The following is a 25433-nucleotide window of genomic DNA, read 5'->3' on the forward strand; positions in this document are numbered from 1 at the left end:
TATGCTTCCCTGCATCATACCACTTATCACAGGGCATTCTAATTGTATATTGCCCATCTTCCCTATGCACTGTGAATTCGCCAATAACTATCTTTGAATCCCAAGTTCTAATTAAAATGTGTGCCCCAAAGATGTTCTCTATGACTGTTTACTAAATAACTGATTCTTCAATGCCCTTTCAAGCTCTTAAATGAACAGTATATCTTGTCAAACCTTTTAAATATTTCAAACCTAACAACCAACGTGTGATTTTCTCAACATTTTGTAAATGTTATTTTTCAAAATAAAGGGAATACAACAACCTACTTTTTTGTTCACTAAAAAAAATTCTTGTCTTTAATTAGGTTTCAGAATTTCTCAGTTATGATCACTACAAACAAAAAAGTATAAAAGAATAGTTTTTGACCATTAAGCAATAATCCCAACTGCAAGCATTTTTGTTGATGTTGATTCACTTAGAACATCTCAATCTCTTTTTGACATGTGCTTACATGAGTCATGACTCTGTACGTGTTCTATTTAGGTAGAAATATCTGGCTAAATGTGATTTGCCTATGTATAGAAGAGCCAATGGAAGCTAGCATAGAAGAGGAAAAAATAATCACACAAGACTGAAGATCTGGCCAGATTTCAAACACATGTTGAGGTTTCTTTCTTAACATCTAATTATCTCTACAACTGACTAGGCTAATCTAACAAATGTAAAGCTAGTGAACCTTGTTTACTCTTTCAAAATTTTTTTAAGAAATGGTTTAACTAAAAGTTGTAGAGAGATAGTATAGCATATTGGGTTAAGAGCACAGAGTCTAGATATGTGCTGGGTTCAAATTCTGACTTTTCCAATTACTGAATGGCTGTGTGAATCTGGAGAAGTTAATCAACCTCTGTGCCTCTATTCCTAAATAATAATGGTACCCAACCTCAAAGAGCTGTGAGTATTCAATGAGTTAGCTCATATATGCAAATAAAGTGATTAGAATAGTGACTAGTATATAATAAGCATATGTAAATGTTGGCTATTTTTATTAACTGTTACTTTGTTCAAGAAGATGGTTCAGCTTCTAAATGAGTAGACTATATTTAAACCTATTTAGCCCTAGAAATTAAGGATAATAAAAGAAACAATTCATTCCAAAGCATCAGGTTATCAAAAGGCCTGTAACTGACTTACTCAACAGAGCTCAGAATGTGATCAAGCTGGCAAACATGATAAACACTCCACTTTTGGACTTGGCGGCACTATACGTGCAACTGGTTAAGTGAATATCTTTCTGCAGTGAAGTTAACGTAATGAATCAGAATCCGTGTAACAAAGGTGATTAATGCAAAAAAAACAAAACTAAATGTCTTATAATCATAAGATCGCTGAACCTCAAATCAATCAATAGTAAATATTTATAACATGAATTCTACATTTAAAGTATTGTACTAGAAGTCATTATATGTTTTAGTAAAATTTTATAAATTACATCAGTTTTTATAACATTTCTAGTATTTCAAGGTACAGTTCTTATGCTATTTACAAATTATCTCTCTCCCATATACTGCCAATATGTTCTTATTTATTGTTTTTGTAAAGAAAATCAATCGGTTTTGTACACTGATCTGATATCTGGCCACCATATTGAACTCTCTTATCTAATCTAAAAGCAAAAGTTTTCAGTAAATTCTCTAGTATTTTCTAATTGTCTGTAAGTATTAGGAGCTCTGGGTTTTTATTTTATTACACATATATAACTTTTATTTCTTTTTCATGAATTAACAATGGCCAGAACCTCCAGAAAAATAGTAAAATTGACATCAGACATACTTTTCCTAATTTCAATGGAACTGCTTCTAAATAAAATTTGACTTGAGATTCTACCATTTGTCAGTATAAAATACTCCTCTTCATCTTGTGTAAGGCTTTTTACCTTGGATTCTATATCATCTATCTTGGATGATAATATTACCACATCTTATGCTTTCTTAATGATCTACCTAGCTTTTCATTTTCACTCTTTCATTTTCAGCTGTCACTTGTTTCAAGGTTTGTCTCTTAGAAAAAGTACAGAATTGTGTTTTTTAATAATATGAGCCTTCATTTTTTTAACTGAAGTATAGCTGATTTACAATATTGTGTTAGCTTCAGGTGTAGAGCAGAGTAATTCAATTATACATACGTATTTTTCAGATTATTTTCCAGTATAGGTTATTACAAGATATAGAGTACAGTTCCCTGTGCTATACAGTAAATCCTTGTTACTTACCTATTTTATGTATAGTAGTTTGTTAATCCCATACTCCTAATTTATCCCTCCCCCTGCTCTCCCATTTGGTAACCATAAGTTTATTTTCTATATCTGTGAATCTGTTTCTGTCTTGTATATAGATTCCATTTGTTTTTTTTCTTTAGATTCCAAATATAAGTGATATGATAGAGTATTTGTTTTCCTCTGACTTACTTCACTAAGTATAATATTCTCTAGGCCCATCCGTGTTGCTGTGAATGGCAATATTTCATTCTTTATTATGGCTTAGTAATAGTCCATTCTGTATATATACCTCATCTTCTTAAGCAAATCATCTGTTGATAAGCACATGGGTTGCTTCCATGTCTTGGCCATCATAAATAGTGCTGCTATGAACATTGGGGTACACATACATTTTCAAATTAGTTTTCATCTTTTACAAATATATAACCAGGAGTGGGATTGCTGGATCATATGGTAGCTCTATTTTTATTTTCTTAAGGAACCTCCATACTGTTTTCCATAGTGGCTCTATCAATTTACATTTCCACCAACAGTGCAAGAGGGTTCCCTTTTCTCCACACCCTCTCCAGCATTTGTTATTTGTAGACTTTTTAATAATAACCATTCTGACAGGTGTGAGGTGATACCTCCTTGAGGTTTTGATTTTCATTTCTCTAATAATTACGTGATGCTGAGCATCTTTTCATGTGCCTGTTGGCCATCTGTATGTCTTCTTTGGAGAAATGTTTATTTAGGTCTTCTGCCCATTTCCTGACTGGGTTGTTCGGTTTTTTTCAATATTGAGTTGTCTGTGCTGCTTATATATTTTGGATATTAACTCCTTATTGGTCACATCATTTGCAAATTTTTTCTCCCATTCTGTAGGCTTTTTCATTTTGTTGATGGTTTCATTTGCTGTTCAAAAGCTTTTAAATTTGATTAGGCCCCACTCATTTATTTTTGCTTTTATTTCTTTTGCCTTAGGAGACTGATCTAAGAAAATGATCTAAGAAAATATTGCTATGATTTATGTCAGAAGATGTTTTGCCTATGTTTTCTCCTAGGAGTTTTATGGTGTCGTGTCTTATATTTAGGTCTTTAAACTATTTTGAATGTATTTTTGTATCTTGTGTGAGGGAGTGTTCTAATTTCATGGACTTACAAGTAGCTGTCCAGCTTCCCCAACACCACTTTTTGAAGAGACTGTCTTTTCTCCATTGTATATTCCTGCCTTCTTTGTTGTCGATTAATTGACCATAGGTGTGTGGGTCTACTTCTGGACTTTCTATTCTGTTCCATTGATCTATATTTCTGCTTTGTTTGTTTTCTATCAATGTTCTTGTGCCAGTATCATGTTGTTTTGATTACTGCAGCTTTATAGTATAGTCTGAAATCTGGAAGGGTTATGCCTCCAGCTTTGTTCTTTTTCTTCAGGATTGCTTTGGCAATTCTGGGTCTTTTGTGGTTCCATATAAATTTTAGGGTTATTTGGTCAAGTTCTGTAAAAAATGTCATGGGTATTTTTTGGTTTTTTGGTTTTTGGGTTTTTTTTTTTTTGTGATACGCAGGCCTCTCACTGTTGTGGCCTCTCCCGTTGCGGAGCACAGGCTCCAGATGCGCAGGCTCAGCAGTCATGGCTCACAGGCCCAGCCGCTCCACGGCATGTGGGATCTTCCTGGACTGGGGCACGAACCCGTGTCCCCTGCATCTGCAGGCGGACTCTCAACCACTGCGCCACCAGGGAAGCCCTGTCATGGGTATTCTGATAGAAATTGCATTACATCTATAGATTGCTTTGGGTAGTATTACGAGCCTTTTTTTTTTGATAAGGGAATTTAATTCATTCACAGTAATTGTGGTAACTGGAATATTTGGAATTATTCCTACCATCGTATTTTATGTAAATATTTGCCATCTTTTTTAGGTTTTTTCAAAAATTGTTTTCCTTTTGTTATATTATTTGGAAGTTATAAATCACCTTTAGTTACTAATAAAGGTTTAAATACATATTTAAACTTATTTTTCTACTAACATCAAAAAATACTCAGTTTAAAAACAAAATTCCACCCTTACTTAGCATGTTCTCACTCTTCGCACCACCACATTCCCACTACCTACTCCGACCACTTCCCATGTTTTAAAGCTTGTACTTTGTTCCAGGTAGTTATTTTTCATAGTTTATACAAACAATTATGGTTAATTTAAAGTAATATTTACTGGATATTTTGATCACCTTTTAACATCTCTTCTCTATACTTTCTTGGATTCGTTTTCAGTTTTGCTAGAACACATTCTTGAGGGGCTTTTCCTCCCATAAAATCAGTAACCAAGAAATGTTCTTGAATTATTGCCCATCAGAAAAAGCCTTTATTACCATCACTTGTAAAAAGTAGAATGATGGAAAGGAATATTCCGGGTTCAAAGTGACTTTCCTCAAGAAATTGGAAGACAATATACCAATGTATTCCAGTACCCAGTGGGCTGCTATAAAAAATCTAAGGTCAATCCAATTTTAAATGACTTCATCTTTTCCAATTCTTCTCTAAACTCTCTTTTGATGTTTTCTTTATTCTTGAAGTTCTGGGCATGGATATAGGTATTGATCTATTCTCACTTGTGCTATGTGGCTTTCAGAGGGTCCTAACAATCTATATCTTTGTGTCTTTTTTGAGCTTAGGAAATAGTTTTCTGTCATATTTTAAGTTTTTCTCCTTCATTTTCTCTTCAGTTTTCTCCAATTGAAATTCCTACAGAAAGATGTTAGAACTCTAAGATTGACCTTCAATGTCTTAACTTGTTCAGTTTTCATATTTTTTCTATATTCTGAAATATTTAGTTGGCTATTCTATAAATCACTAATCCAGCCTCTATTTACGTACGTAAGTTTTTAATTTCTAAAGTCTCTTGCTCTTGAATTTCTTCATCACAGCAGTATCTTATATACAATACAAAAACATACAATATCTTGCCAACATCTCATAGGTACTGGATTGTTTTTATATTATTCTCTGCGCCCCAAGTTCTTCTTCTGGAAAGAGATGCTCTGGTTAGTCATGCTGTTAAATTTTCTTAAAAGTCTGATGAGCCTTGATTACCCATTTTTATTGATGAATCAAGGCAAAACTCATTGGAGAGAGCTGACATGGGCTGCTTCTGTAGATGTAAAGAAATGTTTCCTTGATTAAGACTCTCCTCTGAATTGAAGGATTGACTATGGAAGGGCTGAAGAATCAATGGTAAGGGATGTCCACTGACAGCTCCACTTTGGGGTGTCTGGCCATGATACAAGTAGGCAGGGGACCAACACCCCTTTTTCCTTCCCTGCCCTCTGACCAAATAAAAATTTTATTCTGGCAATGGTGGACTTTGTGTTTTTCCCCTTGAGAAGAATTCCTCATGCCTTTTATAAAATTCAAAGTTACCACAAAATTTGTTCCCCTCTGAGTCCTTCAGCAACACCAGAAGCCCATTCCAAGCAGGTTTTAATCTGAAGACAAAGCTACTGCTAACTGATATTCAACTGGGAGCAAAGAGACTCTGCTGTTCTAAATGCACTTCTAGGCCCCATCCTCACCAAACCCACCCCCATCCTTTCTGTTACTCAGTGTTCAGTGACACAAGACAAATGGCTTCTGTTTCATTATATGAGTAAGCTAGTGAGTATCACAGTGATCTAGGGTTGAACTTTTAAGCAATTTATACTCTGTTGACTTCTCAGAAGAAACTCAGCCCAATATTAGCCCTCAGGAACTCAAGAAAGGTAAAAAATTGACATAGGACTGCTTCCCTGAGTATAAACTCAAGGCTTCATGCAAAAAACTGAAAAAAATATAAAAAGGTTCAAATGCCAGTTTAAAACATTTTATTCTATAGATATCTATGTTGGGTTTATAAAGAAGAAATAAACATATTGCCACAGGATGGAATAGATACTTGACCCTGTATTTTCGTCTGTGTTTCTCTTTGCCTAATTGTTTCATGCTGACAGACTCATCCCAATTTTGCTCTAGGCATAATCAATGCTATGGCTGCAAGGGAATAGTAGTACAGCATTTCTTATCTGTAAAGCTCTTTATTAAAAGTACTGTACATTCTGGCTTCTTTTTGCTGGTATGAAGAACACAGGAAGCCGACTGACTTCAGGGGGTAGCAATTCATAGAACTCGGTGACAATAGAACAGAGTGCAAAGTGTCCAAGGACTCTTTGTGCAAGTTCCTTTATAGAATATATTTTCTCCTTTTCTCACAGCAGTAACTTACAGACCATTAAATTTCACACATTTCCTATTCATTTTCCATGTTAAAATATGGCTTATGACCCAGAGTAGAACTATCACAGGATTCTGCCCTGAAAGTCAACTTTTTACTATTTGATAATATATGACTTTTAAAAGACCAGCAAGTCATGGGCCATGAACCTATCCCCATAAGTGATTTAAATGGCTCAAACATGTGTACACCTTCATAAATGGACCAAAAAAAAAAAAAGCCCTGAAAACATTACAAAGGATAAGATAAAATTATCAAAGACTGCAATTGTTCCCATTAAGTAAGACCTTTAGTGAGACTTAACAACCAAAAGGTAAAAGGGAAGTAAAAGTCCTCAGAGTTGTAAATGCAAGCAAAAACAAAATAAGACAAACAAAAAGACACAGCTCTATCCCCAATTCCAAACAAGAGAAAAGCAAGCAAGTACCAAGGATTTAAAAGACGCATTGGGTTTCACAAAACTTAATTTGATAAGCTCCTCGGTGAGAGTAGATTTTAAGGAAGGAACTTGTGGTTCTCTAAAGTCAAAGTTTATAAACTTTTCCTCTTTGGCATATTCCATTTTATAAACTAGTCAAAAAGAAACTGTTATGCCTTACATGTAGCAGTTAGAGTTCCTCCACTGAAGTTGAAATACTAAGCTATTGTAAGATTTTACTTTAAACCATCTCAGCCTATCTAAAAATTACTCATCTTCGTGGTTAATGTTCAATTCAGATGCCTAAGTATTTAATCTTGCCGTAAACTCTTAACAATATAGGTAGAAACAGAAAGAAACATATTTTCTTAGGTTTTAAAACCACTAACAAGCAGCCTGGATTTCCAAAAGAGAATATAATCTGTTGTCAGGTGTTCTCTCTACATCTATTTATATGACACACTATTAAGCATTTAATAACCTATAGTCTTTGCCGAATCATTTATCTATGTGAAAAGTAGCCTCCTCCTCCAACACCTCTATTATTCTCTAGGATATAATGCTTCAGATGGAGAAATGTCAATTCCGATAGCTAGAGGGAAGCTATAGTTAATAATATAGCTAATATAATAAGTGGTTATTATAACAATTATATATTTAATATATTAAATATTATGTAATAATTAGCCAATGATATAGCTAATATAATATAGCTAAGCCAACAGATATCAGAGAAGGTTTTAAGAGGTGAATAGTATCCCTTTCTTCTCAAGGGGCCAGGGGCCAGAGTAATAATGTGGGGAACTGGGGGGAAGGCAGGGGAGTCCCACGAAGACACAGAGAAAAGTTTACCTGAGGCTGCCAGAAGGAACATGGGTGGGATATTACTGGAAACCAAGGTCAGAGGTGGCAAAGAACTAAACATAAACTCCAAAAGGGAAATGAGAGTTAGGAAGAGAGGAAGAAAAAGTAAGGTTTCTCGCTGAGAGTATTAGAAGCAAGATACAATCAGGTATATGGAATGGGTTGAGGAAAGTGGTACAGAACTGGTGCCATCGCCAGTTAAGTTTCTATAGAGGCACACAGTGCAGGTCACAGAGCCAGACGTGGTTCTTAATTAGTGAGCTGTCGCTGTGCTGGGCTCACCTGAAAGGGGAGATAGGAAGTCAATCAACATGTGTTGATTAAGGGTTATTAACCTCTTCTTAAGGAGGCTGTTATCAGTCTCAGACATTTCCAAACTGTCCACAATCATGTTTCATAGATTAGTCAATCATTTAATAAGGGTTCAAAATATGATTTGATATTGCCCTTTAAAAAACCATTCAATTAAAATTTAGAAAATGTCCTTATTTAAGCCTGGGGTTCACATTATCCCTTATTAGAGCCTATGTTTATATTCACTACCACTGATTTCAAACTAGATGTGACCAGATCTGGACAAATCACAGAGTTAGGAAATAGCTCTCTGAAGAAGAAACAGTAAGCCCAACAGGACGTTACTGTTTATGAGCCATGAAGCCATGTGCTTCAACCGTCATTCAGGCATCTCTGAAGGCAGCATGAATGATTTACATCAAACTGTGGGGAAAAAACCATTACTCACAGTATCAGAAAGGCAGGAACCGTTATATAAACATAACCAAAAAGCACATGAATCCATCATCTGCAATTTCCAGAAAAAAACACTAATTTAGGAATTAGATGGCGTTCCCATATATTATAAGCACAGACTATGATACGAAAATCTCTCTCTAAACTAAATCAATGTGTTTAAAAACTTTCACGACTTCCATGGGAATTCACACAGGATGCTCATTCTTGGATCTCTCCCCAGAACACTCTAAGACATTCCTTCCAAGAAAGAAAAGGCACTTAATTTTTACTGAGAGCTGCCTGACCTGAGCTTGTATCTTCTGCAAATTAAGTCTCATGATGTCTGGATAAGAAGACTATATGGATTATCAGTAACTGCTGACAGCATTTCTAGATATGGAAAAAAAAAGTTCCTTACTATTTTTTTCAAGTGTCAATTTATTGCTGTAGCCTTAAGTAACTATCTAGTTATTTTAACACCATCATCTGTATCCAGTTAACTCTAAAATGGTACTCACAAGGCCAAGTTCCCTTCAGACTATCTAGCTCCATTAGACTTCCATGGCCCATGTATTAAACCCAACAAAAACGCATGCCACGGGGAACATGGTGAGGGACTAAGGATGAAAACTCACTGGGGAAGGGGATCCATCAAAGTGCCTGATAAGTAAGAAGAATAATTACATTTTTAAAGAAGTATATTTTCTTATTATTAACACTAAAAGTGTTAGTTGATATTGATAACTTGCATTACTATGAATAAGTACTATCAAAAATAATTTCTATTAATACCTTAGGATGAATAATAATAATCATAATCACACTAAACACACTTCAAATATGGCACATCTCTTTCAAACTTTTCAAATATTTTCTCTCACAAGGTCTTAGAGTAGAATTCTTACAATAAATTATGGTGTCACACAAACACAATACTGCAGGCCAGTGAACTCTATATAAGAGGTTAAGTGACCACCAAAACAGAGTTAGAAGACATCTTCTAAATTCCTATTCTTACATACCAATTTACTTAGTATCTGCTTATTAGTAGTCTAAGACTTTTCTTTAGTATTGACTCCTCCATGAATTTGAGCCAATGATTGCTTAAACATAATATACCTTTTTATAAGGTAAGAAAGGACAAACACACATGAAACAAAACATTTCATGCAGTCATGTCAACTTAATGAAAGAAACAGAAAACACTCCTCCAATAATAGATCTCAACCCTAACTCATCTAATTGAATCTACACCAAGCAGTTACAATTAGAGAATTGCTTTTTCACAATATTCAATCCTCTTCTTCAGGTTGCTTTACCTTGTAGCTAAACGCCAGAGAAATGATATGATATGGTCACTTAATAAGGAAAAGTGAAGAACACTACCTCCTACTTCTAGTCTTCTTTTATCCTTTTCAAAAGACTTAAATAACTCCACTTGTAAGTTCTTATTAATTATATTGCCTTTGCTTCTGCATGAGTTTGGGTAACTACATTTCAACATTTTACCCTACCATTCACCTTAACAAGCAAAATTACACGGGGTGGTTTTACTCACTTCTTTAAAAACTTCCTAGAAATTATCAACAGAAGTGTAACATATTGACTTTAATTTATAGCACTGCTTCTTAATAAACATTTATTGAATAAATAAATGAACCGGGATGGTCACCCCAGTGCTTCCCAACTTTTTCCATTTCATGGCACACATGAAAAGTGTTTACAAGGATCCTGGATCACCCTAGAATTTCAAAGACTAAATGCATTTCCTAAGTATCAATACATACATTGATATAACACATGTTCTACACCAGTGGCAAACATAGGTCAGGTAACCTATGGTATGACTTCCTCAGATAATCTCCAGGCATTACCTGTGCATTAACTATTCTAAAGAGATAATCCTACAAGGTGTCAACAGTGATAAAAAGCATTTGGTAGAATTAGGATTGTTACAGAAGCTGAAGGGAGAAATAAAGTAGGAAGCAAGCTGAAGTGTTTCACGTTATGTGAGACAAAGGTACTCTGAATACATTACGGATCCACTTGCAGAATCAGACAGAGAAATCTAGTCAGAGGGAAAACTTTTGTGAGATAGCAGTTGTTTACCTGACAAAACGGAGTGAGCGTGACAAGTTGGGGACAAAAAGGAATTGCAAATACATTAACTTCATTATCTAGGAAAACATATTTATCCCACCTTCACCAAATTTTTTTCCTATAGGAACACTCCATAAAGAGATGGACTTTTTCTTCACCATGCTTGATAAAGAACACAAGCACAGACACTAAGATAGAGAAGATAATAAAAATGCCATACCTACTTGGTTAGGAAATCCTTCCCTTAACAGGAAATGCATTCTAGAGATTCTATCCAATAGAAAAAGAATTACAGATATCTATGCTAAATATATGGTTAGTTTAAAAGGCGGGGGGGGGGGGGAGTTTTATTAATAATGTCTGATGGTTATCTTATTATTATACTCCAAGAACTGTGCAGATAGGAAAAATGATTATTTATCTTTAGTAAGTTTAATATGTTTATTAAACAACATATCTTTAACATGTTGTTTTATACGGTACTGATCAGCATGTTTTATATGGTACATGATCAGCATGTTAATCAGTACCATATAAAACAACGACCCACTATTTTTTTGTTTATTAAATGACTGAATAAAAATACAATCAAATTGCAAGAAGTTAAAAAGAGATTAATTCCTATTATATAGGCCCATTTATTCTGAATTAATTAATTTTTCCACCTTAAAAGATTGATATGAGAACTAAGGGATATGCATCTTGGAATAGGGTGCAAGAGTTAATGAAAGCATTACAAATTAGCAAATCCATCAATAACAAAAATAACAGATTAGCATCAGGTGTAGATTCTCTTTCGAAGTGTCTTTCATTAAAGAAACATGTGCATCATGAAGTAGACATCAACTCAGAGTAAGGAGAAAAAAGAAAAAAATGGGAAAATAAAGATAGCAAAAAAAAAAGCAACCTGTACTCTAAAACTCTGATAAAAATTATCCACAATGAAAGAATAATCTACAATTCCAATATTAAGCTTTACCCCCATTACTCCTCCATTATTTTCTTGCTTTACCTGAGAGGAATCAGCTTGGGCAAATTCTGTAGTGACCTTCAGTATCTGACGAAGATTTCGTCCTTTATCTTCAACAAGGAGGTAAGCCAGCAGAAGAAAAACATGCACAGGGATCGCTGTGGTAATAGGGAGCAATGACTCTACGGAAGCTAACCAGTCACTTATCGCAGACTCTTCTCTCATTACTTCAAGGATCCTCCAGGCTGTAAATATTGAACCATACATGCTGGTTATAGGGAACACAAGCTTGTAGGAGAGCTGAAAAGTAAACACAAAAAAAGGCATGAATAAATGAGATAAATCTATCCGTCAGGAATACATTTCTGACATTCATTTATTTTTTATATTTCATTGTAAGAAATCAATCCTTCCAACAAAATGAATACAAAATTTTCCATTCCTGCCCAAAACCTCTCTGCACGTATTTAAGCTAATGGGATTACACAAAAAGAAAATAGCTGTCAGGTGGATCTCTAGAATAGTTTATTACCAATTTTCCTCATGTTTACCATTCGCTCCAAGTTAAGGCAGAAAAAAAAAAAGAGTCAATATAAAAACCCAGAAGCAACAGAGTTTGGGAAAAGCCATTACCACTTACGAAGTATTCACCAGTGAGAGGGAAGATAGGAAAAAAACACTGTATTTGCCCAGCTCCAGGGCCCAGTAAGAGGCAACTCGGGGCAGATGGCAGATTTGGACTGAGGACAATTCATTTTTGTAACAGACAGTCTGTTGATAGGAACAGAGTTGGTTCAGCTGGAGCCTGGAAATTCATTAATAATTGTGAATAACTCCTGCAAGAAGAAATAGCCTGACAGCTCTAAATTGAAATGATACCCGAAGAAGATGTTATACTTAAGTCAATCTGAGGAATGACTCCTCATGGAAGTCAAGTGGTGCAGTCAGAGTCAGAGACTGGCTAGAACTCTGCCAATGTGAGCTGTGTGTCCGAATGGCCCAGGAGAAGCCACAGACATTAATGAGGAATTAGATATTGCCTGCTCAAAAAATAATTCAATTCATTTAGAGTACAATGAGACAAATTAGAAATTTCTAGATTATAACTATCCTGTTATTGGAGACTGACTTACATGGATAAGGATAACAGTTGAAAGGATGAGAAGTAAAAGTTAAGCCTTATAAAACTTTTTAATAACAACTTTATTGAGATATAATTCACATCATAAAATCCAGACTTTTAAAGTTTATAACTCAGTGAATTTTAGTAATTCATAGAATTGTGTAACCGTCATCACCAGCTAACTTTAGAACATTTTTCGTTACCTCAAAAGGAAACCCCGTGCCCATTAACGTCCCTCTTTATTCCTTCTGACCCACAGGCCCAGGCAACCATTAATCTACTTTCTGTTTCTATTCTGACCATTTCATATAGTAGGAGCCACACAATATGTGGTTTTTTGTGACTGGCTTCTTTTACTTAGCATATTCTCAAGGTTCATACATGTTGTGTCTGATAACAATACTTCATTTCTTTTCATTATCAAATAATATTCCACTGTATGGATATACCATATTTTGTTTATCCACTCATCAGTTAATGGACACTGGGGTTGTTTCCACTTTTTGGCTATTATAAATAATGTTGCTAGAAATATTGCTGTAAAAGTTTTTCTGAGAACATAGGTGTTTAGTTATTTCAAGTATATGCTTAAGAATGAAGATAACCTTTATTTGAAAGTAACTGCCAGGATAAAAACATACAGGGAAGCTCTATCTTTACTGATAGGAAAAGATCTCACACAGAAAAACAAAAGATACATATAGTGTGCCTGAAATGCTACTAATTAATTTTTTAAAGGAAAGCACAGACCCCGTATATTTGTATTTGCATATATATGTGTGTGTATACATACACACACAAAGAAAAGTATTTAGACAAATATAGAAGAAATTAATAGCTACTAATCTTCATTTTCTATCTTAAGAGTGTGGAAACTGGACAAACAGAATCACAGGTGAGAAAGAGACTTCTCATTGTATACCATTTATAATTCTTACCATTTTAATGTATTACTATTTTAAAAATTATAAATTTTTAAAATTAAATGATACCTAATTTATTATAACCCTAAGAATTTTTTTCCCAAGAAGATGGAATTCATTAAAGACGAGAGTCAATTTCTTTAGCCTAATGACAAATAGCATTGCACTTGAGATTTAAAAGACCAGGACTTTAGCGCAGCCATGCCAGCTATCAGCTGTTACGCAAACTCTCTGAGCCTTACTTTCCTCATTTGTAATATGGAACTAATGCCTACCTTCCTGCCAAAATTATTGAAGTTGATAATGAGATAGTATCCACAAAGCACTAGCACAGTGCCTAAAGTTGCAGAGGAAAGAAAAATATTATCCTTGTCATCTTTAGGAGAGAAAAATAAAATTGCTGGATATGAGTATAAGAGAAAATAATTGGAAATCACCATGAACCATAACTCGAGTCAAAAGCAGCAACATCACAGAGTAAACATAGTGAAACAGAAAAGTAATCCTACTTTGCTTAAAGTATTAGTCCAGGTTTAGGCTCTGTTTTTTGTTTGCTTGTTTTCCTAAGGTAGAACAATGAGGAGAGGAGAAAGGCACAATGTTAAATAAGAGATCACAGAACGGCCTCTCTGTCCCATTGAGTGACAGCTGCCACTGGCACAGTCCCAGGGCAAAGGTGCCACCAAGGGTTTTCTCTCAGCACCAGCTACCAAATCCTAGCCCCACCGCCTGGGGGAGGACCTGTGAAAGTGCTGGTAGGCCCTGTGCTTTAGAGGAGAAAGTAGGTGTTTAAAAATAAAAGAGAGGCTCATGTCAGGTGAACTATATCTCAATAAAAAAATAAGAGAGAAGAAAACACAGAAAAATAACATTTAACTGAATATTAAATGGTTGCAAATCATCTTCAGACGTGAAATAGTTGCGAACCTTTACTTTTTAAAAAACTAATATGAAAAGACAACCCTCAGGGGGCTTCCCTGGTGGCGCAGTGGTTGAGAGTCCGCCTGCCGATGCAGGGGACGTGGGTTCGTGCCCTGGTCCGGGAAGATCCCACATGCTGCAGAGCGGCTAGTCCCGTGAGCCATGGCTGCTGAGCCTGAGCGTCTGGAGCCTGTGCTCCACAACGGGAGAGGCCACAACAGTGAGAGGCCCGCGTACCGAAAAAAAAAAAAAAAGACAACCCTCAGAATGGGAGAAAATATTTCCAAATGAAGCAACTGACAAAGGATTAATCTCCAAAATTTACAAGCAGCTCATGCAGCTCAATATCAAAAAACAAACAACCCAATCCAAAATTGGGCAGAAGATCGAAATAGACATTTCTCCAAAGAAGATATACAGATCGCCAACAGACACATGAAAGAATGCTCAACATCATTAATCATTAGAGAAATGCAAATCAAAACTACAATGAGATATCATCTCACACCAGTCAGAATGACCATCATCAAAAAATCTACAAACAATAAATGCTGGAGAGGGTGTGGAGAAAAGGGAACCCTCTTGCACTGTTGGTGGGAATGTAAATTGATACAGCTACTATGGAACAGTATGGACATTCCCTAAAAAACTAGAAATAGAACTACCATACGACCCAGCAATCCCACTACTGGGCATACACCCTGAGAAAACCATAATTCAAAAAGAGTCGTGTACCAAAATGTTCATCGCAGCTCTATTTACAATAGCCAGGATATGGAAGCAAGCTAAGTGTCCATCAACAGATGAATGGATAAAGAAGATGTGACACATATATACAATGGAATATTACTCAGCCATAAAAAGGAACGAAACTGAGGTATTTGTAGTGAGGTGGATGGACCTAGAGTCTTTTATACAGAGTGAAGTAAGTCAGAAAGAGAAAAACAAATACCATATGCTAACACATATATATGGAATCTACAAAAAAAGGTCATGAAGAACCTAGGGGCAAGATGGGAATACAGATGCAGACCTACTAGAGAATGGACTTGAGGATACGGGGTGGGGAAGGGTAAGCTGGGACAAAGTGATAGAGTGGCATGGACATATATACACTACTAAACGTAAAATAGCTAGTGGGAAGCAGCCGCATAGCACAGGGAGATCAGCTCGGTGCTTTGTGACCACCTAGAGGGGTGGGATAGGGAGGGTGGGAGGGAGGGAGATGCAAGAGATATGGGGACATATGTATAACTGATTCACTTTATTATAAAGCAGAAACTAACACATCATTGTAAAGCAATTATACTCCAATAAATGTTTAAAAAAACTAATAAAAATTTTCAGGTACACTAAATATTAACAATAAGACATCTGCTAGTACTTCTTTGTCTAAAGAGGACTGACAAAGAAATCATGAATGCAGGTGAACAATATAGATTTTCATTAACTTAAAAGAACAACAGTTATCTATAATGTTGGCTAAAACAGGCTTAACAAAAATGGGGCCAGGATTTGATCTGGAGAGGGAGTGTGGAAACAAACCTAGAGACACTTAAAAGTAGGACCAGTTTTTGCTAGAAGGAATTTATCACTCACCAGACCAGAAGCAGAAGACTGGAAAAGATAAAGCCTTAAAGAGTCCTTCAACTCTACACCTCTATGAAGAATCTAGTCAAGAGCTGAGAGGCTTGGTAGTGGTTAATTATCACCAAAAGACAATGAACACCATCCCCGGTATCCCTGTTATTAAGAAGACAGTGATAACCATTTTGACTGGTGTGAGGTGGTATTTCATTGGAGAGGTTGTGGAGAGAAGGGGACCCTCCCCTACAGTGTTGGTGGGAAGGTAAATTGATGCAGCCACTATGGAGAACAGTATGGAGGTTCCTTAAAAAACTAAAAATAGGGCTTCCCTGGTGGCACAGTGGTTGAGAGTCCACCTGCTAATGCAGGGGACACGGGTTCGTGCCCCGGTCCGGGAAGATCCCACGTGCTGCGGAGCGGCTGGGCCCGTGAGCCATGGCCACTGAGCCTGTGCGTCCGGAGTCTGTGCTCTGCAAAGGGAGAGGCCACAACAGTGAGAGGCCTGTGTACCACCAAAAAAAAAAAAAAAAAACCTAAAAATAGCACTACCATATGACACTTCAATTCAATCCCACTCCTGGGCACATATCCAGAGAAAAACATGGTCCGAAGGGATACATGCAACCCAATGTTCATTGCACCACTGCTTACAGTATCCAAGACATGGATGCAACCTAAATGTCCATCAACAGAGAAATGGATTAAGATGTGACACATATATACAGTGGAATATTACTCAGCCATTATAAAGAATGAAATAATGCCATTTGCAGCAACATGGACAGACCTAGAGATTGTCAAACTGAGTGAAGTAATTCAGGCAGAGAAAGAGAAATATCGTATGATATTGCTTACGTGTGGAATCTAAAAAGAAATGATACAAATGAGCTTATACAAAACAGAAACAGACTCACAGACTTAGAGAACGAATTTATGGTTACTAGCAGGGAAAGGTGAAGGGAAGGGATAGTTAGGGAGTTTGGGATTGACATGTACACCTGCTATATTTAAAATGGATAACCAACAAGGACCTACTGTATAGCGCAAGAAACTCTGCTCAATATTATGTAATAACCTAAATGGGAAAAGAATTTGAAAAAGAATAGATATATGTATATGTATAACTGAATCACTCTGCTGTACACCTGAAACTATCACAACATTGTTAATTGACTATACTCCAATATAAAATAAAAAGTTAAAAAAAAGACAATGATAGAAGCCCAAGATCTAATTCTTTTTAACTTCCAACCAAAAGCTTTTACGAAACCAGTTTACTTCAACTTACTATTGATTTACTGTTTCCCTGTAAATCTGAAATGCTGTTATTAACTCCAAGTTCAGCACAAAGATGATAAATCACTGTTCAGCTAAAAAAAAACTCAAAAAAACGAAGTGGAGGCAATAGAGTATAGGCAAATCTAAACTCTATTTGTCAAACAGACAAAATCTGAATCTCAATCCTACCATCCACTACCTGTTCAATGAGGGGAAGTTAATTAACCTCCCTAATTTCAATTTCTTCACTTGTAAAATGAGTATTATAAGATTATCATCAAGGAAATGCAAATCAAAACCACAACAAAAGAGCACTTCACACCCACTAGCATGGTTATAATAAAAAAGACAGGCAATAACAAGTGTTGGCAAGGATGTAGAGAAACTGGCACCTTCATACACTGCTAGTGGTAATGTAAAACGGTGCAGTTGCTTAGGAAAAGTCTGGCAGCTCCTCAAATGATCAAACATGGAGTTACCATATGGCCTAGCAATTCCACTCCTAGGTATCTACCCAAGAAAAATGAAAACCTATGTCCATACAAAAACTTGTATAGGAGTGTTCATAACAGCATTATTCACAATAGCCAAAAAATTAAAATAACCCAAATGTTCAACGGATGAATGAAAAAATAAAACGTGGTATCTCCATACAATGGAATATTATTTGGGAGTAGTTTCTTTTTGGAGTAATAAAAGGGTTCTAAAATTGATTGTGTTGTTGTGTACACAACTCTGCAAATATACTAAAAGCCATTGAGTTGTGTACTTTAAATGAGTAAAGCGTATGTAAGAGAATTTTATCTCAATAAATCTATTTTTAAAAATAACCAGGGCTTCCCTGGTGGCGCAGTAGTTGAGAGTCCGCCTGCCGATGCGAGGTACGCAGATTCGTGCCACGGTCTGGGAAGATCCCAAGTGCCGCGGAGCGGCTGGGCCTGTGAGCCATGGCCACTGGGCCTGCGCGTCCGGAGCCTGTGCTCCACAACGGGAGAGGCCACAGCAGTGAGAGGCCCGCGTACAGAAAAAAAATTAAAAAAATAACCAGCCTCCCACTGCATGACCCTTGGCAAGTTACCTATCTTCTCTACGCCTCAGTTAACTCTTGGATAAAATTAGACCAATAATATTAGCTACCTCAAAGAGTTTGAGATAAAATCAAATGACTTAATATATGGCAAAGCACTTAAAATGGAGCCTGAACGTAAGACATGCTTAATAAACAGCACCGTGAAGCAGGGGCTTTGTTGCCCATCTGGCCAAGGGCCGGAGAGCTTCAACCATTAGTCCAAGGCCACACAGCTGGAAATGGCAAAACAAAACTATTTCAAAGTTACTGTGAGAAATGAGTTGACCCATATAACTTCTTACACAGAGCATGTGCTCAATAAATGTTAACTTTAGCTATAAATAGGACAACAATCTATTACAAATTTTGACTTTTTTAAGAGACAAATATTCAAAATGCTTTCTGCTTATTATATACTACTTCAAAGCAACTGTGAATGAAACCTACTAGGCACTGCTTTATTCCAAGGTAATAAAGTTCACAGTACTTTATTTAAGTGTGAATAAAGTACATTATCAAAAAGTACCAGTGAATAAATGTATGACAAATCCTAGCTCAGTCACACTGTCTCTAAATCTTTCTGTTGACTAAAACATTTCTCCAGAGCTGAATCTTGCCCTATTATATAATTGCAGGAATTTAGCTTTTAAGTCTCTTTCCCACTTTATTTCACCCAACCATGGCTCCCAAGAGCACGCAAGAGACCCCAGCGGTTGGCTTCCTGTGTCCCAGCTCTGGCCTATGGCACTCCCAGCACACTTCACCAGCTAGCAGGCCATAACTGCAATCTTTCCAACAAGCTGTGATATCAGCCTTGAGCGGGGAGATCCATTTAGTTCCATCCTTGCGTACTCTCCCTCAGCCCTAGAAGTAGTAACTGCTCCCTACATTGGTTATTGAGATATTCCTTAGAGCCTCATTTACAGCTTTCAATAATTAAACACCTTTTACTAGTTAACCATTTTTCGTATTAAGTTTTTCTTTGTTCAAATTATCAGTGTGGTTTCTCTCTCCTAACTAGACCCTGACTCATACACTGGCGCTTTCTCCACCCTCCCCCCAACATTCTTTGGGGTAGGGGGCAGCAAGATTTTAAGGACTTTAGAGTTTACAACCAGTGTTTGATATTTTCACCTAGGAGAACACAAATAGGTGGTTTTAAATATCACATTTAACAGCTACAAAGGGATCCTGTTTTTCATACACCATAAATAAATAAATAAAAGCTTATTAGATTATGTTAATCTTTTATTTGAAAGAGATGAATGGCTGGCTTGATATCTTTTTTAATTCTTAGAAATTGGGACAAGTTAAAATATGTTTTATTTCTTGGTTATCAACATTTCAGAAATGGATAGGTAATAGAGAACTACATGGTACAGTATATTTACCCTTGGTTTCATTTATCAGAAGAATTGTACTTCTGAAGAAACGCTTTATTTCTAAACCAAACACTCTTAAGTCGGAGTCACCAATTCAAAAATAAATAATAAAAATATAAACAACAAAACTCTGTGATTTTAAACGTCTTTCTGTAATAAATCAAGACAGTAAAATGATCTTTTGTATTCATATCAGAAGCACACATTCCTCATTGAACAGAAATTTCTTGAATGTCTACTATGCGGCCAACAATAGGTCAAGTGTGGAGGATGCAAAGACAAATAAGCTAGGGTGTTACCTATTTCTTTAAGTATGTGGAAAATAAAGTATTCAGTTTAACAACTGCTATTTTTAATTTTCCCATCTATAATCAGCTGAAAAAGATAATGCAGAAACACCCAGGGTGGAAAAAATACCAAAAGTTCAACAATTGTTGCAATTTAAATATTAACATGCTTAGAGAATAAAGGCAAAGTGTGAAAAGGGCCAAGATTCCTTCCCTCAGTGAGCTCACAGCATAGTCGAATGTACAAATATGTACCCCCTAAATTAAGACACAACACAACTGAGTAATGCTAAAAGTACTTGGATGCAAAGGAAAGAGAGTAATGAATTCTGACTCAGGGAGGCTGAGAACACTTGGCTGGGTCTTGAAGAATGAGTAGATCAGGCAAAGGAGATAAAAGATCATCCTGTGCAAAAGCAAAGATTCAGGAAGAGACTCGGAGGGTTTGGGGCAAGTTAAATTTACAGGTATGTTTGGAATCTAGAGTCTGGACGGGTGCAGAAGAAAAGCCAACAGTAAACTGTGGCTTAAATTATTTTAAAGGGTGATCATATATCCACTCAAAGGCTCAAGAAAGCAGCACACTAGCATCAGGAGGCATTTACCCCCTAATAGCATTCCTTCCTCCTCCCTCTTCACCAGCTGCTGAAGAGAAAAATCCAGCTATTAGTGCTGATGAATAAGATTCACTCACACCTGAACAAGTAGTAAGCTGAGTACTTACACATTCGATTTAGGGTGATCCTCAGTACATATCACTCATGATTTAAAGGAACAGAACTCTCAGAAATAGTGCCCTGTCCCTACCCCCATTCAGAATCCAAGTATTGTTCTCTATGGGCAAACCAAGAGGGAAGGTAAAAGGCTATTAGAAATTTTTGGCCACAGTGCGTAGTCCTGTCAGAGCAGATGCAAGAACTTCCTTCTCTTAATGCAAATCGATTACCTATTTCAAGTTTTAAAGTTTTAGTCAAACAATTAGGATTGAGGAAACTGTAGCATACATTCAATTTGCCTGTAGGCTACTTTCTGCTGTATGATCAAACAAGGAACAGGACCAGCAATCCCTAACAATGGCTGGATATTTGCTGCCAGAACATTTAATCATACATTATTAGAGGAATCTCTGCTTTTGCAGACAGAACAACTGAGGCACTAGCTTGCATTTATGTAATGCCTCTCTCTCTGGCGACTTAAGATGCTTCACCAGTTTTATCTTCTTTAATCCTCATTCAATCCCCATAAAAGTCATAGCTGGGAATAATACATTTTACCGAAGGCAAAACTCAAGTACCAGAAAAGAAAAAGTCTGACGAATATAGGCCTAGAACCCAGCCACTAACCAGACACTGACAATACTTCTACATTATTCTAACAGGAACCGTGAGACTGACAAAGCAGAGTGGGGTAAGAGGCCCTCAGGCAGGGATAGGAATGGAGTGTGACAGCAGAGTAGGGCCACATACAGGAGGCATCAAAAGCCTCTTAGTTCTTACAGATCCCAGAACTTCCAGGCAATTGAGATTCCCCACCATGGATTGTGGCAGGTCTAGCAATAAGCCGCACTAACTGACAGTGATGACAAAAAAGGGCTCCATGCTCAGAAATGTTGGAGAAGCACTAGGTTAAATAGAACTAGCTCCTTTTCTGCAGGATTCCTCAGGACCTTTAACTACTAATGTACACTGGCAACTCAACAAGCAACAAAGATTACACAGCATTTCCAAAACTTATTTCACAGCCGGACTACCGCCCCCTCACAGTCCAGAAGAATATACTAACATCTACACCAGTGCCTGACAGAACGGTAAAGTTCAATGACAGAATTTAAACCCAAACAGATACATCATTAGGAGGTGAGATTATCGGCAGTGACTTAAACCCCACATTACCAATTAACCTTTATGTAAGAGAAACAAGGACGAACTCATTACCTTTTGGTGGTCGTCTCTGTAGCACTCCTGCTGTACCATTTCTAAAAGGTTTAGAGCCAACTGCTGCCTAGAGGGTCCTTCTTCGTCTGGGGATATACAGTCTTTCAAGGCAGTAGAAGATAATATCTGCAGAACTGGCATCACTAGCAGCAAGGAGGACTTTGGGATTTTCTGACCCTCAGCAGAAGAGAGAAGCTTCAGAGCTAGTTATCAAAACAACAATTTACAGTTTTAAAATTAATACTACAGTCAGGGCTTCCCTGGTGGCGCAGTGGTTGAGAGTCCGCCTGCCAATGCAGGGGACACCGGTTCGTGCTCCGGTCCGGGAGGATCCCACATGCCGCGGAGCGTTTGAGCCCATGAGCCATGGCGGCTGAGCCTGCGCATCCGGAGCCTGTACTCCGCAACGGGAGAGGCCACAACAATGAGAGGCCCGCGTACCGCAAAAAAAAAAAAAAAAAAAAAAAAAAAAATTAATACTACAGTCAAATAAAATGCTATTTTGTTTAAGAGTAATATGCAAAAAGTTTTCTTGCCCCTTTACAACTGGGTCAGACACATAACTAAGATGATAAACCTTATCCTTTTAGAAATAAAAAGAATGAAGCAATTAACTCTTAGCTAAAATAAGCTGTTAATGTATATAATTGAAAACTTGATGATACTTTTAGAGATAATGCATATCATATGTCAAAAAGTCAAATCAGCTCTTTTTAGGTCAATGTGAATTCCTTTAAATTCAACTTTTGCCTTTATGTCCTGTCAGATCCTCTGCCCTCCACAGAACCAAGAGACCGCAGAGCTCCTGATCTGTGGATAACAAGATCAACATGTGTGCTTCTCTTACAAACCCAGCTGAGAATTGTATCAAGAGATGCAGAAGTAAACAAGGTGAAGCAGGGCTGTCCTTCAGCTGTAACTGCTAAGAAGCAAATCAGCAAAGTCTCAAAGTCCATAACCAGCATAACAATCCAACGCATTTTTATAGTATTGTTTTTAACATGGAAACTCAACTTACACATCAGAAACATACACACATGTACAATCACTTACTTACATGTATAGTCTCCCCTAGACTACAAGCAGAATGAATTAAAGAATAAATATACTTTCTTTTCAGTTACTGAATGAACGCTGATTTACTGCAAGATGTTATTTGTAGGCTGCAGAGCAAGATTATTAAAGTAATCAACTAACTTCCCCACTACACTAAAAAAATTCAAATTCAAAAAATTTTTTTAAAAATTAAAATTTTTTTGATTTTTATTTTTTGCCGGTGCCATGCAGCATACGGGATCTTTGTTCCCTGACCAAGGGTGGAAACCACACTCCCTGCAGTAGAAGCATGAAGTCTTAACCACTGGACCACCAGGGAAGTCCAATATTATATTTTAAATCACTTGGAAGTCAAACCTGAACATGGCATGAAATACAAACCCCTGCTGCTCTGACACAACTAATTTACATTTTTTGCCTAAATGTTAGTCTTAATCCATAATTGTCAGTTATTATGAAAATCCATTATCTTTAACAAAACATGAAGTTCATATAATACAAACATTTCTATATTCTTTACTATGGATCTTCCAGGCATTTTTATAAATTGCTATTTACAATCAAGGCCAGTGTTAATAATTAAGAAGCATAACATTGTATCAGTGCTGTGCATTTTTAAAATTTGAAATAACAAATATTCTCTTGGCTATTGTATTTCTTTGAACACTCTTTCCCAATCTAATAAACAATAGTTTTTCATTACTTTTCAACATGACATACTGGCTCAATAGTTTTCAATATGGTTTATTCAATCTATCTAAAGTAACTTCAAATCAGAGACACTGGTTTACAAAAGAAAAAGTCTTCTATCCAACAAATAATAAAAGTATTGGAGTGTTTGAACCTGTATCAGCCTATCATACATGAGCCACAATAAAGGACTATAGCTTCAGAATTAGGAATGTGGTTTCTCTGTGGCTTTGAATTTTTTTTTTTTTTTTTTTTTGGTCAAAAAACAAAATCCATTTAAATGAAATATCCAGAAGAGACATATTTAGAGACAGAAAGCACATTAGTGTTTTGGGGGGCTGAGGGTGGGAATGAGGATTAACTGTAAATGGGCACAAGAAATTTGGAGGAGGGGGGTTGATGCAAATGTTCTAAAACTAGACTGTGGTGCTGGTTGCACAACTCTAAATTTACTTTAAAAAGCACGTTATTGTACACTTAAAAATGGTGAACTATGGGCTTCCCTGGTGGCGCAGTGGTTGCGAGTCCGTCTGCCGATGCAGGGGACACGGGTTCGTGCCCCGGTCCAGGAGGATCCCACATGCCGCGGAGCGGCTGGGCCTGTGAGCCACGGTCGCTGAGCCTGCGCGTCCGGAGCCTGTGCTCCGCAATGGGAGAAGCCACCACAGTGGGGCCCACGTACCGCAAAAATAATAATAACAAAACTATGGCTGTCAGAAGTAACTGGACTGGAAAATTATACCTATAGGAGAATGTCATGCATACTGCTGTAAGGGAAAAAAAGGCAAAAGCAGTTCAGAAAGGGCCTAGGGAGGAGGGTACAAAGAGCATAGGGCCAATAAGCAAAAGCAGGGTAGGAATCAAAGCCCTTAAAACAGCCAAGGGTCCCCTCCATGTGCTAAAGCCATTTCCAAGACAGACTGTACATGAAAGAGCAATTCACCCTCAAAATCATGATGAATTAAAATGCCCAGAAGAATGAGCTACACAATCGGTATCTACCTCAAGCACCTTTTAAAAATGAAAGTGGCAGTGTATCAATATATCATGGCATCATAACATATACATCATAATTTAGACAAGATCCTACATTACTACATGGATTATGGTGGCCCAACTAAAGCAAGGCAACATTAATGTAAAAGCCGCATTTGAAAAGTGTGACTTGTTTGCCAATCTGCCAGACCTGGCACCTTGATTCTTTACCACATTATTCGTAAACAGAACTTCTTTTGCCTCCTTTCAGCCCCATTCCTCACTTTTCTTTAAGTCAATACTGGAGAGTCAGAAGAATGTTATCTTTCATTTGTTCTAGGCAGGTTAATAGAATAATCATACATTAAGTCTCGTTCAATGTGGCACCAGTTTTGAATAGTACATGTATATAGAGTTTTAAAAACAAATGCAAATGCTAAACACTTATTTTCCTTCAAGGGATTTATGCTATTGATTCTGTTTGCTATACAAGTGTGAATAAGCTGGCATGCCCTTCAAAATATTTACCAATGTCACTGCTATATGATTTAGATCATAATCTCCTAACGAACAGCTGAGATACTTGGTAAATTATGGTATATGGAACCTTGCACAAAACAC

At 36.8% G+C, this 25433-nt stretch overlaps 1 protein-coding gene and 1 non-coding gene across 5 annotated transcripts in view; both read right to left on the reverse strand.

Moving 5' to 3' along the window:
* The window catches only part of FOCAD (focadhesin), a 312830-nt gene that overhangs the window by 193937 nt on the left and 93460 nt on the right, over positions 1-25433 (reverse strand). For all 4 annotated transcript variants that reach the window (XM_004286219.3, XM_033417332.2, XM_033417330.2 and 1 more), the window contains 2 exons: positions 22092-22294; positions 11630-11887 (listed from right to left, as the gene is read on the reverse strand). In XM_004286219.3, the coding sequence (XP_004286267.2) occupies positions 11630-11887; positions 22092-22294 (461 nt within the window). The remainder of the gene's footprint in view (positions 1-11629; positions 11888-22091; positions 22295-25433) is intronic.
* Positions 14261-14389, reverse strand: LOC117199014 (small nucleolar RNA SNORA30/SNORA37 family). Its single transcript, XR_004480188.1, has one exon. It is a non-coding gene; the product is annotated as a small nucleolar RNA SNORA30/SNORA37 family (small nucleolar RNA).

The sequence above is a fragment of the Orcinus orca genome, chromosome 6 (assembly GCF_937001465.1).
Source record: "Orcinus orca chromosome 6, mOrcOrc1.1, whole genome shotgun sequence".
In the NCBI taxonomy this organism is placed as follows: domain Eukaryota; kingdom Metazoa; phylum Chordata; class Mammalia; order Artiodactyla; family Delphinidae; genus Orcinus; species Orcinus orca.